Source organism: Condylura cristata, unplaced genomic scaffold (assembly GCF_000260355.1).
Source record: "Condylura cristata isolate star-nosed mole 26May11 unplaced genomic scaffold, ConCri1.0 scaffold00024, whole genome shotgun sequence".
NCBI lineage: Eukaryota > Metazoa > Chordata > Mammalia > Eulipotyphla > Talpidae > Condylura > Condylura cristata.
This window is the reverse complement of record NW_004567125.1, coordinates 33,677,730-33,692,672: the sequence shown is the minus strand read 5'-3', so window position 1 is coordinate 33,692,672 and position 14,943 is coordinate 33,677,730. Positions and strand designations below refer to the sequence as shown.

Genomic DNA, 14,943 nt, shown 5'->3' with positions numbered 1-14,943 from the left:
GCAGGATGGCCATTTTGATGATGTTAATTCTCCCAATCCATGAGCAGGGGATGTCTTTCCATTTCATGGTGTCTTCTTGTATTTCTTTTTAACAGTGTTTTGTAATTTTCTTTGTAGAGGTCTTTTACCTCTTATAACATTTTTTTAAAAGGATTTATTTATTTATGCATACAGAACTGGGATACAGGCCAGAGGTGCAGGGGCAGTGAAAAGATTTCAGCAGAGACTGAGGAGAGCAGAACAGGCTGACTGAGGAAGTACACTGCTGAGGGGAGCAGTGGACAGGTCAGGAGGAGAGGTCTGCTGTGCCATGTGGATCACCTCTGTGGGGGGGGGTTGGGGGGGTGTTGAGCTCATGTTGAAGTGGCTTTAACTTCTTAGTGCTGTGCTTTAACCTGCTGCAACACCAGGGAGGGCTGGCTTTACAACTTTTTAATGCTTAAAGACTTTTCTAATGAGATCAGACAATATTAACAAATATAAATTTTAAAATATTGCACAGTGAAATTTTAGTAACTCAGTAGTACAGTGCTTTCCAGAAGACCAGTGCATGATGTTGTCAAATCATGCAGAGATGAAGATCAATTAAAATTTAAGGCAGACCAGTAGGTCTTAATGTAGTAGAATGAGAAGAGTTCATCACTGCAGTATCACATTTTTGTAGCTAACTTTAATACACAAACTCTTGTGGAATTTGGTATAGTGACAAAGCAGAATGTCCCTAATTGACTGAAAAGGCTATACCAGTCCTCCTTTTTCCAACTGGATGTCTGTGTGAGACTGGATTTTCCCTCATATTCTTTAAACAAAACAGTATTTTGCAACAAATGATTGTGGAAACCTATGTGAGAATCCAGCTGTCTTCTATTAAGACAGACAGTAAGAGCTTTACAAAAATGTAAAACAATACCATTCTTTCTATTATTTTGGTTTAAATAGGTTATTTATGTAGACATGTAATAGATTTATTAACTGATTTAAATGTTCAGTATTGAAAAGCCTCTGTTTGAATTTACAATCTTTATCTTAATAATCAACAGCTCTTGGTGTCCTCCCTGCTGGCTCAGTGGGTTAAAGTACGTCACTCTGAAGTTATTCGCAGCCACTGCAGTGCTGATATCCCCCACATGACGCAGCAGACCTCTCCTATCCCACCTGCTACTTCCCTCAGCAGTGTATTTCAGTCAGTCCGCCTGTTCTTCTCCCCAGTCTGTCTCTGTTGAGTCCTCTCACTACCCCCTCACCTCTGGCCTGTACTCTAGTTCTTGTATCATAGATAAATCTTTAACAACAACAAAAAAAAGAAGGGTAAAGGTGGAGCAGAATAATTATGGACATTCAGGAAATGGGGGACTAGCCTTAGCCTAGTCCCCCAAGCCTTCCCAAGGGTTCACATGCAAGAAGAGGCTTTCTGAAGCCTCCTAGAAAGGTAGAGCTCCTCCTCTTGACCCCCTACTTTCCATCCTTTGGAAATCTGGAGAGGTTTCTATCTCAGACCCTCCATTGCTTTGCATGCAGGCCTTTTCCTGGCTTGAGTCACATGGGCCTACTCTGGACAGTCTCAATACTGGCTATCAAAGGGTACCTCAGGTATGGCATGGTCAGTGAACATCCCTTCCGAAGTAGGATGCCAAACTGTCAGCCTCTATTGTGTGCTGAGTGGGGTTGGTGGCAGTCATGGAAGTGGGTAACTGCAGCTGATTCACAGACCTAGAAACATGCCCTGTTTGATCTGAGGGCCAAAGTAGAGGCCTGGCCCAGCTTCACTTAGCAGCTGAGTGAACAGTCTCTAACCTTTTTCGGCTTCAGCTTCTGCAGTTGTAAAATGGGGCTAAGTAATACCTGTCTCGCTAGGTTGTTAAACAGATTAATTTGGGCAGCTTGTGTGAAGCATCTACAGGGTATGGGCATTTTGAACTGCTTAGTAACCATATTTGAGTAACTTATTCCATCACTCTTTAAGTTTAGTTTCCTTATCTGATAATAATGCATAACATGTGATAATTAAATCATATGAAACGTGGGAATGAGCTTTGAAGTGATACATCTCAGCACAAATATTGTAAGTAGACTTGTGCAAATGGTTGCCCCAAATATGTACAGGGGCTACTTTCAACCCTCCAAGGGCTGCAAGTTGTCAGGCACCACAGGTTTAGACTGTGTACAGAGTGGAGCAGGTGAGTACCATTGTGGGAGGGTAAAGGACACAGAGGCAGAACTGGCCCTGTTGCTGAATCTCATGCTGGGACTTGATTTTAAAATCTAGTATGAGGTCATAATCCTATACAGCATGTGCAGCTTAACGACAAGGATATAGTCTTGAGACGTGGGTCATTGGACAAGTTTGTTGTGCAGACATCATAGAGCTTAAGTACACAAACCTAAATCACTTACTATACACACTTAGGCTAGATCGCACAACCTATGGGGACACTATATAGTGATCTGTTGGTGGTTGAAGTCACTTAGGTGTGACTACATATAGCTCTTTTTCGACTTAAGAGTGGTTACGTCTCAATAAACGCAGCATAATTTAACAATGGCAACTATCCTACTGAAGAGCATAGCTTAGCCTAGTCTACCTTAAGGGTGTTCAGATCTTACTAGTTTTCAGTTGGGCAAAATTATCCAACACACATCCTATTTTACACTGGAGTGTTGAATAGTTGATATAATTTATTGAACACTTTACCTAGAGCAGGAAGCTACTGTCTGGGTTCTCATATGACCGTGTATAGCTGGAAGCATATAGGTCTTGAAGTCTTGAAGCACTGAGCTAAAATTAATTACTGAATGATGGGGATGCTAAATCTATCAGTCGTCAATTTCTCTCTTTTCCCCTGGGCCTTGAGAATAGCTGGTAGAAGACACTACTGTGGTTGTTAATGCTTATGGTCACAGGGCTGTGCTCACTGCCTGCTGTGAGCAGGAGGGGTGGGGCGGCATCTCAAGCCTAGGGAATGAGGATTCCATATTTGAAGTATAGTTTTTCTGAATGCATATTGCATCCATAGCATCGTAAAGATGGAAAAAGGTAAGTTAAAGAGCCACCTAGAGTTAAACATAACATTTAGCACCCCAAACTTGCTCACAGATCATTTCTCGGTTAGTCCATCATCAGTTTTTTCTATAGCACAGGAAGATTGCCTCCTCTTGGTCTGGGCACCAGATAAAATGTTGAACTTAGGTTCCAGAGTTCATGCTGAATTACAGTCTTAGTGTGATGCAGAAAGAGCACCCATAATTTTGACTATCCTAGGTTTATTCTGGGTGAACCTGAATAAACTGAGCTTCCTGTCCCTTAGCAGTTATTTACTGCTCACCTACTGGGTGCCACACATCATGCTAGGTGTATATCTCCTTAAAGTGGGGCAGGCATATGGTCAGCAACATATACTTTGTTAGGTGGGAGTAAGAGTAAGAAGCGGGTTAGGGAATTCAGGAGTGGCCACCTGCACTTAGGATGGAGTAGTGTGGGAAGACCTGTGGGGAATCTCTGATTTTCATAAGCCCTGCAGGTGAATAGGTGAACCTTGTGGAACAGTCACTGCAGAGGCCCTCTAGCTGGCGGAGTTACCTGCATATTGGTGGGCAGTGAGGAACCACTGTGGCTAGCTAGCCTGGAGGGGAATAGGAGATCCGTGGAGGTCTGATGCTGTGGGGTCTTTTAGACTTTTGTGTTGCCCATGGCCTTTGTCTGTGTGAGATGGGAAACCACTGGAGAGTTTTGAGCAGAGTAGATAAGATCACTGTTTTCTCCCATGAGAAAACCCTGAAGGGGGATCTAGGAGTTCTTAGGGGACTATTACATAGTCCCGGTGACTGAATGGGGGTGGTGAGAACTGATTAATTCTAGATGCAGTATTTTGAAGTCAGAACTACCATTGCAACTACTGTTGGTTTGATGTGGGGCATTAAACAAAGATGGGAGTTTCAGGGTGGCTTCAGGGGCTTTAACTTGAGTCTTTAGATGAACCTGCCGTTAATTCAGGTGGAGAGCCTATAGGAGGACGTGGGGAGGCAGGTCAGGAAGTGGTTTTAGGTTAAGCTTGAGACACCCCCCCCCCCGGGGGGAGCTGTGCTGGAGCAGATCTACAGATGTATGTAAATCTGCAGCTCCATGTTGGCGAGTCATCAACGTATGGATAGTATTTAAAACCATGAGATAGGATAATCTTCCAGTGTGGGAGTGTAGGTAGAGAAAGGGTGCAAAGCTATCTCTGGGTTTACCAAGCTTGAGAGGTCAGATGAAGGAAGCAGCCATATTGGAAAGTAGAGGCTGGAGAGATGCTAGGGTATGGTCTGTAAGTGCAAGGGTGGAAGGCAGAAGGCTTTGAAGAACAGTCCTTTCTCTCGGAGCACCTGCAATTATACTTGAAAACATGAAATACACGATACAATCCCATAATGTTGTCAGGTTAAAAAATGTACCACTCCAAAAAAAAAAAAAAAAAAGTACCACTCCAGCAGGAGGGGCAGCGCGGCATCTGAAGCCGTTTTCCTGTCTGTAAAAGCAGCTCTGATAACCACCATCCTAGAGGGTTTATGAGGACTCAGAAAAACTATACCTGAATCACCCAGTGGAGAACTCACTGCCCAGGAACTCTGTGCAAGCATCTCTGAAACTGACGGTCAGGCCTCCTGCTGTGGGTTCTAAGGCTGTGGTACAGGTTCCTCACAGTGTCAGCACCTCAAGGGCATGCCCCACGAGCCACCCACCCCCAACGAGTCACACCAGTCTTGTCATTCCAAGAAATCTTAATTTCTTTATTGATTTTTGACTCAACAATTTTTTTAAACTTTTTATTTTTTTCTGAAACGTTCTTGTTGTTATGAGCCTTTTGTTTTGTTCTCGTTAAATGCACTCGACCCAAAATTGGTTTGGCATATCGAAAAGGAGACCAAGGAGGAACTGGGGGTGTGGGGTGGGGGAGGAGGCCCAAATGGACAGATAGAAATTGAGGGCAAGAGAAGAGGTACACGGAGACAGAGAAAAGACACAGGGAAAGAGGTGGAGACAGAGAAAGGGAAGGCCAGGGAAACTAAAACAAAACAAAACCCAGAGAAAAAGAACAAGATTTAAAAGCAAATGAATTCAGGAGCTCAAGGAAGGGGGCAGGAGAGGAAACCAAGACCCTTCCTTTTCTATACTGTCCCCGCTGGGATGGGGGAGTCAAGGCACCAGGTCTGGTTGGGGTGGGGGACACCTGGGCTCTAGGGGTGGCTTTGCACTGAATTGCAGTGGTGTCCAGCTGCACCAGGGGCTCCTGCCACACAGCTCTGAGGCCTTGGGATCCACCTTGGTGTTTCAAGCTGGAATGGAAACCAAGGGACCTCCTGCACCCTCTCCCCTTGATTGTCATGTCTGGAGAGAGAGGAGGGCTGAGCTTGAGGAAAGGAAGTGGATGTTTCCAGTCTCCTGGTAACTCCCTTCCTCCCCTATCCTGCATTTCCAGCCCTTCTGGCTGCTGTCAGAGGGAGCCTTGATCTAGCTGGGCTGACACTGGGCAGGGCCAGCCCCTCCATTTACCCTCTCCTGCAGTTCTCAGGCCTCTAGCCACCCCCAATGGAGCCCCTGGCCCAGTAAAGCCAAGGATAGCCAAGGAGCTGTCTCCCGCCCTCCTCACAGAGCCAAGACTGTTTCCATTTTTACTTTTCCCATCTAGACCTCACTCATGGTTTACTGGTGAAAGGTTAAACACCTTCCTACCAGACAGCCCAACCCTACTATCTCCCACCTGCTCCCCGACACTGGACAAACCTAGATCTTTGGTCTGACCCCTTCTCCCCTGATAAGGGCAAGCCAGCCCCAGCTCCCCAGAAGGGAGGGGCTTTCTAGCAGCAAAAGGGTCCCTCCAGTCACCTACCTTCCCTTTCCCCCAGTTCCTCCCTAGAGCCCCTCCCCCTTAACCCAAAGAAGTTCATGGCAGCAGCAGGCTGAGACCCGAAGATGTTTTAAAACTCATGGCACTTGTGAGAAAACAGGGAGGGGCAAAAGAGACAGGGAGGGGTCAGAGCAGAGGTGAAGCGTCACCCCTGGGGAAATGGTAATGATGGGGCTGGGTTAATGTGGCATTAGGACTACACTAGCCCCCAGAGTTTGGAGGGGGGTGGGAGGACCCAGGTGGTAGGCTGGAAGAGGGACCAGGAGAGGTTACTCAGAGACATCCCATGCCTGAAACTTTTAGGGCCTTTGAGTTTGGGGTTGAGCCCCCAGAACGAGGATGTCCTGAATGCAGACCCTGGTAGCCAGCAGATGAAGGGCAGGAAAGATGACTTCTCACCTGCACTGCCCTCCAGAGAGGAAAGACAACCTTGCCCCTCAGTCCTCCTTCCTCAGTCACCGTCACACCACACTGTCCTCAGTGCCCAGTGCTTCCCTACTTTCCTTCTCCCATCAACCCCCCTAGGTGGGAAGTCAGCCCCCTTTCCCCCTGCCCAGAGTCCCAGAAGCAACATACAGGAAGCAGGAACTCAGAGAGATAGCACAGCCATCTTGGCAAAAGCATCTTTGGGTGTGAGGGTGCCTCCCTGGGACCAGTGGGGAGGAGCGAGACAGGCCCGGTCCTGGGGCAGGCAGTGAGGTACACGCCCCAGGAGGGCTGAGGATGGGGGGCAGGCGGGCGGGTGAGGAGGCCACGGAAACTGTGCCGGGAAGGAAACGGGTTCTTTGTTTCGCTGTTGCATCTAGATTTTGTTTTCTGTCTCTGGATTGTAAAAAGCTGCTCTGGCGGCCTGCCCACCCCGGCTGGGGATGCACATGTACACGGAGAAGTCCTGGCTGCCAGGGCCCGGCGGTGCCGCTTTGCTCCGGAGGAAGTCCGGGCTGGCCAGGCCGCAGGCTCCCAGTTGCTTCAAGTGATGAGATTTTTTTTTGTCTTTTTTTCTTTTCCATTTTGTTGAAATATTTACAGCAATGGGGAGGAGGAGAGAAAAGGGGTAAGAGGGCCCCCTAGGGAAAGATCCCAGCCCAGGACCCACTCCCCAGGGAGATCCAGACCCAAAATCTGCTCCCCAGATAGCCAAGCCCACAGGACCGGGCACTGCCCAAATATGGCCACCCCTGTGGGCTGGGGGCCCTTTGGGGAGTTGTGCTTCATCAGGAGTCACCCCAAGGGAGGGGGTCATTGGGTGCACTGAGGGCTGAGGGGAGGCTTGCTGGGGAGGCAGGGACCAAGAGCAGAGGGAAGGAGCTTCAAGAAAGTTCCACTTTAAATCACCAGCCACATCACCCATTCCTCTGGCCCTGGGGTGTTCTCCCAGGCCAAGACCCTAGTTTCCAAGGAGCCGTGAACTGCAGTGAAGGAGCAACCTGTAGTCTGCCCCCTGTGCTCCCTCCTGCAGCTGCAGCATTTCTGACTGCAGAAAGAGGAGCAGCTGATTGGTTCTCTCCAAGGGGGCCCTTGGCCCAGGGAAACTAAAGCCCTTGTTTCCCTCATTTCAGGGGGGGCCATGAAGAGTAGGGACTGAGGGAAGTCAAGAGTGGGCTACCCCCTTCCAATTTCTTCCTCACCCCCCAGGCCCTCTGGGCCCCTCCTCACAGTACTTCCCCCAAATAGAGCTGGTGCAGCTGATGGGAAACCCTGTCTGTGAACCCTGCACCTCAGACCCCTGAGGCAGAGCCTGAGGGGCCTGGAGGGCCCAGGGCTGAGGGGTACCTGGAGAGAGTGGCCCATCAGCCACTGCCTCCATCAGTCTCCACCTCCCAACCAGAGCCCACCCAGGGTCCCCTCCCTGGCCTGGGTCCCAAGCCCCTGGTCCTTGAGGTCCCTCAGAGACTGGTGACCAGTTGCATTTGCCCATCCCCATCGGGCCCCGGCCCCTCGAGGCCTGGGGCCGCCAGGTAGCCCTCATGGCTGGGCCGCCGCACCTGGTAGTAGCCCTGCAGGGGGTTCCTGGCCACCAGGGCCGGTGGGCGAGAGGTGTAGTAGATTTCAGGGGGGCCAGGGGGTGCAGGTGGGGGTGGGGGCAGGGCCTCGCTGGGCCCTTCGGGGCTGCTGTCCGGGTAGGAGGGCGAGTCCCGCAGGTTGGCCCCGCTGGCGTAGAGGGAGTCCCGGCCTGGAGGGGAGGAGAGGGGTCGGCTGGTGGCCCCATCTTCCGCAGTGCAGCTCTCCGACTCGTCCAGATCACTCTGGTACAGCACCGACTGGGCCCGGGGCAGCAGCAGTGGCTCTTCCAGGGCCTTGTAGAGAAGTTCGATCTCTGCCCGGTCAGCACTACCAGGCCCACCTGCCTCTTCCTCACCACTGCCCCCTGGCACAGGTGGAACGGGGGGCTCAGGAGGTGGAGGGCCCTTAGCTCCGCTGCCGCCACCCCGCAGGTTATTGTGCACCAGCTCTGAGATGATCATCTTCTCGAAGGCGGCTGCATCAGCCAGGTTCCGGCCTCGGGGTGGCTCAGGGGCTCCGTCCCCTGGAGGGAAATCCCCACTTCGCAAGGAGTAACTGTTGTTGAAGTTGCCGTTGAGGGGCAGCGTGTCCATACCACAGGCTTCCCGGCCTCCCAAGGGGTGCTCTGCAGGGCAGAGGGCTGCTCAGGAGGAGGGCTAGGCTGTGGGGAGGGGCGCCTGCTTCATCTGGTTTTCTCTGGGCTCACCCCTGCCCCTGGCAAGTGGGGTCTCCTGTTCACTGTTCCTCTCCTGTTCACTGCCTCATGGGCAGTGGAGATACCAGCCCAGCAGCAAAGTGGTAGAAGCAGGGGTGGGGACCAGTTCCCCTAGGGCCCCCTCCCAGCTGGGAGCTGAGAAGCTCAGCATAGTGTGGGAGATGACGGGAGTTGGGGGGGGGGGCCTATCTCCTGCATCTCCCCTCATCCCATACCCGAAGGCCCTACGGCACCACATCCAGCCAGGTACCAAGCTAGAAACTATGCATGTGCCAGGGGTGTTCCAAATTCTCTTCCCCAAGTGAGGCCACATGAGAAGGCCATCATCGTGATCCCCTCTGGCCTTGGAAATGTTACCAGGAAAGAGTCACACTTACTGGGTTCCCGGTAGCTCCCTGTAGGTGCCAGCCAGGAAGGAAAAGAGAAAAGGTGAGAGTGGGCTTGGGATACCGAGTCCGGGTTCCAGTTCAGAAGACACAGGGTCTGTGCCCCAGGAGAGACCCACTGGATGCCCTGGGTAGGTTCACGTTCCCCGACCTTGGTGGCTGCCCTCTTTTGGCACCCAAAGTGCTCTTACCTGGGGAGTTGAAGACAGGGGGTGAAGAGGGATTGAAGCCCACTGACTCAGCGATGAGGGTGTTGTAGGGGCTGGTGCCCCCACGGGGCTGCAGCACGGGGTTGGTCAGCAGGTGGTTCCCCATGGTACCTGCCCAGGAGTTGAGAGGTCACAAGGTGGTGCTGAGACATAGACCCTGGAATCTTGGGGGACTGGAGCCAGGGGAAGGGATGAGATCTCACCTCGGTTCAAGGTGGGAGTGCTGTTGATGTCGCCCGCCATGAAGGAGGACTCCGTTTGTTTCCTCACGGTGTCATTCCACATCCTCCGGATTCGACTCTGAGGACACAGCCCAGTCATAAGGGAGCACCTGGGCTGCCCACCCTCCAGGGTCTACCTGAGACCACTCCTGTAACGAGCATCACTGGGGACCAGGGCCTCTAGGGCTCGCAGATCCAACACCCAGCCCCTGGGAGCCCTGCCTGGTACCCCAGACCTGGCCCAGGTACCTGAGTCCCTGTGTAATAGCGGGTATTGCTCCGCATGGCTGAGGTCTTGAGGGAGCCGTGAGCGCCCCCAGGCGGGGAGCGGATGCAGCAGTAGGAGTGACGCAGGCACTTGCTGTACTCCTTGTGCACCTGAGGGAGGACAGGTGGCTAGCAGTGGCCTTGGCCTCGAGAGTCCAGACCCCCAGCTCCCCGGGGCTTCAGAAACCTCTTTGTCTTCTGTCCCCCAACAGCCAGTCAGCTAGGATCACTCTCTTGTGGCTCAGGCCACTCTGCTTTCTCCACCTCCACCGACAATTTCCCATTCATTCACTCAACATCTTTACTGAACATATTCTTGGCCCCTGGTTTAGTCTTGAGCCTGGGGATAGTGCATGACGGATCAGACACACAGTCCTGCCGCTCAGAGCTGGTACCTCAGCTGACAGACCTGAGTGAATGCAAACATCAACACACTGCGGTCTGCCTGTGGATGGGTGCTATGGAGAGAACTATGGCTGGGTGGGGGGGTGGGGTGGTGGCTTGGGATTTAAATTCAACAGGGGGTGTCTCACAATGAGGGGACATTATGGCAGAATGGAAAGAAAGAAGGCAGCTGGCCCTGCAGCCATCGAGGAGGAGCAGAGACACGCTCTGGGGAGAGTCCATGTCAAGGTGTCCCAAAGCACAGTGGAGAGCTGGAGAGGGCTGGGGCGGGGAGGGCGGGCAGGAGCCCAGGTTGGATCTCAGGGCTCGTAGAAGAGCGTCACTATCACTGTGAGGGGGAGGCTGTGCAAGGCACTAGCTTTGACTCTGTCATGGGGGACCATGTAGGGGTGTCGTGTTTGATGGGGTAACAGGTCATTTTTGTGTGGAGCAGGGAGAGTCCGTGCCGCAGCCAGGACTCTTGTGATGGTCAGCGTTTCATCCTTCACATTAACTGTGTCATGGTCCTTTGCCCAGCAACCTGCTGGTAACCCTCTCTCTCCCTGCTTCCAGGACATAGGCTACAGACTCTTTGGTTCAGTTTCCTTGGGTTTAGCCTGGAAACTAGTGTCTGGGTGCCCTTCTCAACACTCCTCTGCTTCTGCCAGCTCCTTCATGTGTGTGTGTGTGTTTTTTTTTAATGATTTGTTTATTTATGCATACAAGAGCTGGTGTACAGAGGTGCAGGGGCAGTGAGAGAGGATTCAACAGAGACAGAGTGGGGAGCAGAATAGGTGGATTGAGCAAAATACACTACTGAGGGGAGCAGTGGGCAAGACAGGAGAGGGCTGCTGCGCCATGTGGGTCACCTCCCTGGCTGGGGATCGAACTTGAACTGCAGTGGCTGCAGACAGCTTCATAGTGCTGTGCTTTAACCCACTGCACCAGAAGGGAGGGCCTGTCTTTGTGTTTTTATGATTCAGGTTTTAACACATTTTACTTAAAAAGGAAATTTTCTATCACCACAAGTTTATCCCAGAATTATTAAAATGGAAATGTGCTATCTGGGTGGTCCCACAGTCATCTCCCTGTCACCTGCTCAGTGCCCCACATTGCCATCATATCCTACCCTGTGCTCTCCTAACTCCCCAAGTCTCCTGCTTTCTTATTTCTCTAGGGCATAGCATATTGCTGTTTCCCAGAATACTCTTTATTCCTGGCCCCCCCACTTCCAAGTCTTGTGGTGTCCTCAAGGCAGACATAGGCTCCACTGCAGAAGGCTGGGTCCTGGGCCCCCTCCTGACCTCACCTTCTTCTGTAAGGCGCAGTGAAAGACGAAGATGAAGACTCCCTGGAAGGCGTTGAAGGTGGTAAAGAGATAGGCCATGACCACTGACTCCTTGTTGATGAAGAGAAGGCCAAAAGCCCAGGTGAGGCCCAACAGGAAGAGCAGCGCAATGGCCCCCAGGGCCCAGGACCTGGGGAAGAGAAGGAACAAGGGACATCCAGGTCCCCGTCAGTGAGCCAGCCTCCCCAGAGCTTAGCTGCATGTCTTTCTTCTAGGTGGGCATAGATGCTGTCCGCAAAAGGCCCACCTGAGGTGAGTAGGCCCAGGGGAATGAGGCCTCGTGGTGACACTTTAATCAGGGTCAGGGTATTTGCAAACCGTCATTCCCCTCTTCTTTTTCATCCTGTTAATGTATTTCCAGAGCCCTTAAACAATATTTTGCTTTTTTTTTCCTCTTTAAGGACCCTGGAAATGGATTCATCCTTTGAACTTTTGAAAAGCCCTGCCACTTGGTAAGTGGCTGCATAATGAATACAGTCTTTGTTCTTACAATCACACAATGTGACACCAGAGGTGAGAGCATGGCACTTTAGGAAACTGTGGAAAGGCCATATGGTGGTGGTCAGAGTCAGGGGTGCAGGGAGGGTGGTGCTCACTTAATGTTGTCCAGGCGACTGGAGTCAGGCTTGAGCACGGATGAGCTCCGGATCATCTTGTGCAGAGTCACCATAAGGAACACCAGGTTCACCTGCGGGAGGGGTGGGCAGGGGCTTGGCTGGGTCCACTGGCTCCCAGCAAGAGCTGTGAGGTCACCCCTCCTCTGGTGAGCCGCCAGGTACCACGGTCTGACCCAGGGCAGGGGCTGAAATCACAGCTCCTGGATGCACAGACCTGAACACTGCGGCTTATAGACCCTTTCTGCTCTCATCTTCTGAACTGGCTGCTCAGTTAGAATGGCTTTCAATGACTTGGGGAGAGTGGGGAGGCTTGGGATCAAGGTCTGCCTGCATGAATGACCAAGATACAATACTGGAGATACTGTCTAACTTACCACAATAACAAAGGAGACCGGCCCGATGAAGCTCCAGATGAAATAATTGTCCACCCTGAGCCAGCAGCTGTAAAGGAAATCAGGCCAGCTAGAGAGGGGCAGGGCCCTTCCTGTGGTCCCAAGGGTCCCAGTGGCCTGAGGGTCTAGGCCTGGGCTACTGCTGGGAGGCAGAAGGAGGAGAGGGAGCCACTCACGCCTTCTCTGTGCCGTAGCTGCGGTAGTCGATGGCAGCAGCGATGCCCACCACCAGGGCTGGGAAGCAGTAGCCGCCCAGGTAGTAGTATTTGGTGCGGGAGTACTCGCTCTCAAACACCTCCACCAGCAGCAAGTAGAGGTGAACACCCTCCAGGCACAGCCAGGAGAAAGCAGCCAGGAAGAAGTAGTGCAGCAAGCCGGCAAAGATGGGGCAGGCAATCTGGTGGAGGGGGAATGGCACAGGTGAGGGGCTGCCCTAGGCGTGGCCTCTCCTCCTACCACCCCACCCCTGTGCCTCGCCCCACCTCATACTGAGTCTTGTCTATCCCGACCAGGAAGAGCAGCTCTGCTAGAAAGAGGTTGATGCACAGATTCTTGTGGATGGTGTTGCGGTCAGTCTGCAAGCCCCGCAGGAAGCAGAAGGTGGAGATGCAGATGGCCAAGCAGACCAGGGAGATCACGATGCCCACCCAGGTGATGACCGACAGTAGTAGCTCGTTCATACGACCCTGGTACTGGGGGACAGGGGCAGGGGCGTGCTCAGCACTTCTGGCCTTGCCTGTGGCCAGGCTCACCCTGGACTCAGCCAGGTGCCAGCTACCAGCCAAGCTGCAGGCAGTGCACTGGCTTTCTGTCCCTCAGTGAACCTGCCACACCCCACCCCACTGCAGGCGGCGCGCTCACTTCCTCATGCTCTAGAAGGCTTGTGGAGAGATGACAAAGGTGACACCAGCTTGCTTCTCCTGAGTGTCTTGGGAGAAGGTGGGGCAGTGACCAGAGAGAACCAGACTCGTGGCCTCATGTCCCCGGCAAGACTGGCAGCCCCCATGCCCACGAGGCTGGCTTTCCCTGGCACTGCTCATGCAGCACTCTCTATGATGCCATGCAAAGCTAGGCCAGCAAGCGGCCCGCCAGGAGGAGCAGAGTGCCAGCCAGCTTACGATCTCGCGGTGAGCCATGAGCACGGCAAAGTTGGTCAGGTGGCTGCAGGCACACGTGGTATGTGTCTTATTGGACTCCACCAGGCGGCAGCCCTGCGTTGACCAGTAGCCCAGCATGGAACGCTCTGAGTAGTTCCAGAAGGAGCAGTTGGCATTGAAGTGGTTCTTGACCTGTTGTATAGTAGGCAGGGGTTCAGATCCGGGGAGCCCATTCCAGGCCCTTCACCCAGCTATAGCCTGCATGGGGTAGCAGCAGGCATGAGCAGTGCACTGGGCTTCATGAAGGTAAAAATCTGACTCTCTGGGGACAAATTGTCCAAGCTACTGAGGTCGGGATTGAGGTCGCTGAGGGACCATACCTTGCTCTTGGGTGCTTGCACACAGTGGAGGGATACAGGATGCTGGAAGGAGAGGGAAACCATGACTCACCTCCAGGTGGGCCACGGTGAAGATGACAGGATCCATGAGGAAGACTCGGCTGGACTCCTTGTTGATGGATGCAGCAATGACCTGTGAGTTCACCACCAGCGAGGCACCCCCGGAGCCACCTGCACCCGCTTCACCCGCCAACTTCACCGTGGCATTCTCAGTTGACAGGAAGAGGCCCAGGTTGTTGTAGAGGATGAAGACAACTTTGACCACCCCTGGGGGGGGGCAGTATGTGTCAGCCATCAGCCAACATACTGCCAGCCACACTGGGCACCATAGCCTCTAAAGCCAGGCCATGCCAATGAGGAGGCTTAGGGAGCACTTCCAGGGGGCCCCCAAGCAGTTGTAGGGGTTCCAAATGGCAGGGCAGTGAGCCAGGATACAGTGACTGGGTCCCCTGCTACCTCTGACTGTGTGACTTCAAGAAAATCCCTAAGCTCTCTGAGCTTTAGAGAACTCAGCGAGATGGTTCTCCCTGAGCTGGGAGATCAACCAGATCACTCTGCATGAGTGAGCCCTGTAAATGGCAGTGTCCTGGTCTCTGTAGTACTTCCGGAGGACCCACAAGTCCCCTGAAATGCCACTACCTGAGTGAGTGGAGGTCATCTCTGTGCGTTATTACAGGTTCCAACCTTTCCTCAATTTCTTCCACTCAATAAAAGAACCACTGTTCTAATTATATACCAGACATTTTACGGGGGTGGAGTGGGGAATGGGATCAAAAATGGAGGGAGGGGCTTCCCTGGTGGCGCAGTGGGTTAAAGCACAGCACTAAGAAGCTAAAAGCCACTTCCGCATGCGTTCGGTTCCCGCCTGTCCTGGAGGAGATCCACATGGCATGGCAGACCTCTCCTAGCCTGCCCGCTGCTCCCCTCAGCAGTGTACTGCGTTGATCTGCCTATTCTGCTCCCCGCTCTGTCTCTGGTGAATCCTCTCACCCTCCGCATCTCTGGCCTCTACCCCAATTC

At 52.7% G+C, this 14,943-nt stretch overlaps 1 protein-coding gene across 4 annotated transcripts in view; it reads right to left on the bottom strand.

The window, feature by feature from the left end:
- Positions 1 to 4,740: 4,740 nt before the first annotated feature.
- Positions 4,741 to 14,943, bottom strand: part of ADGRL1 (adhesion G protein-coupled receptor L1) — a 30,998-nt gene continuing 20,795 nt past the window's right edge. For 2 of the 4 annotated variants that reach the window (XM_012729046.1, XM_012729047.1), the window contains 12 exons: positions 13,976 to 14,190; positions 13,547 to 13,717; positions 12,911 to 13,120; positions 12,605 to 12,825; positions 12,411 to 12,477; positions 12,016 to 12,107; positions 11,381 to 11,549; positions 9,670 to 9,798; positions 9,403 to 9,499; positions 9,182 to 9,310; positions 8,982 to 8,999; positions 4,741 to 8,514 (listed from right to left, as the gene is read on the bottom strand). In XM_012729046.1, coding sequence (XP_012584500.1) covers positions 7,772 to 8,514; positions 8,982 to 8,999; positions 9,182 to 9,310; positions 9,403 to 9,499; positions 9,670 to 9,798; positions 11,381 to 11,549; positions 12,016 to 12,107; positions 12,411 to 12,477; positions 12,605 to 12,825; positions 12,911 to 13,120; positions 13,547 to 13,717; positions 13,976 to 14,190 — 2,261 coding nt within the window. In that variant the 3' untranslated portion in view covers positions 4,741 to 7,771. The remainder of the gene's footprint in view (positions 8,515 to 8,981; positions 9,000 to 9,181; positions 9,311 to 9,402; positions 9,500 to 9,669; positions 9,799 to 11,380; positions 11,550 to 12,015; positions 12,108 to 12,410; positions 12,478 to 12,604; positions 12,826 to 12,910; positions 13,121 to 13,546; positions 13,718 to 13,975; positions 14,191 to 14,943) is intronic. The other 2 variants (XM_012729045.1, XM_012729048.1) reach the window with 2 other exon arrangements.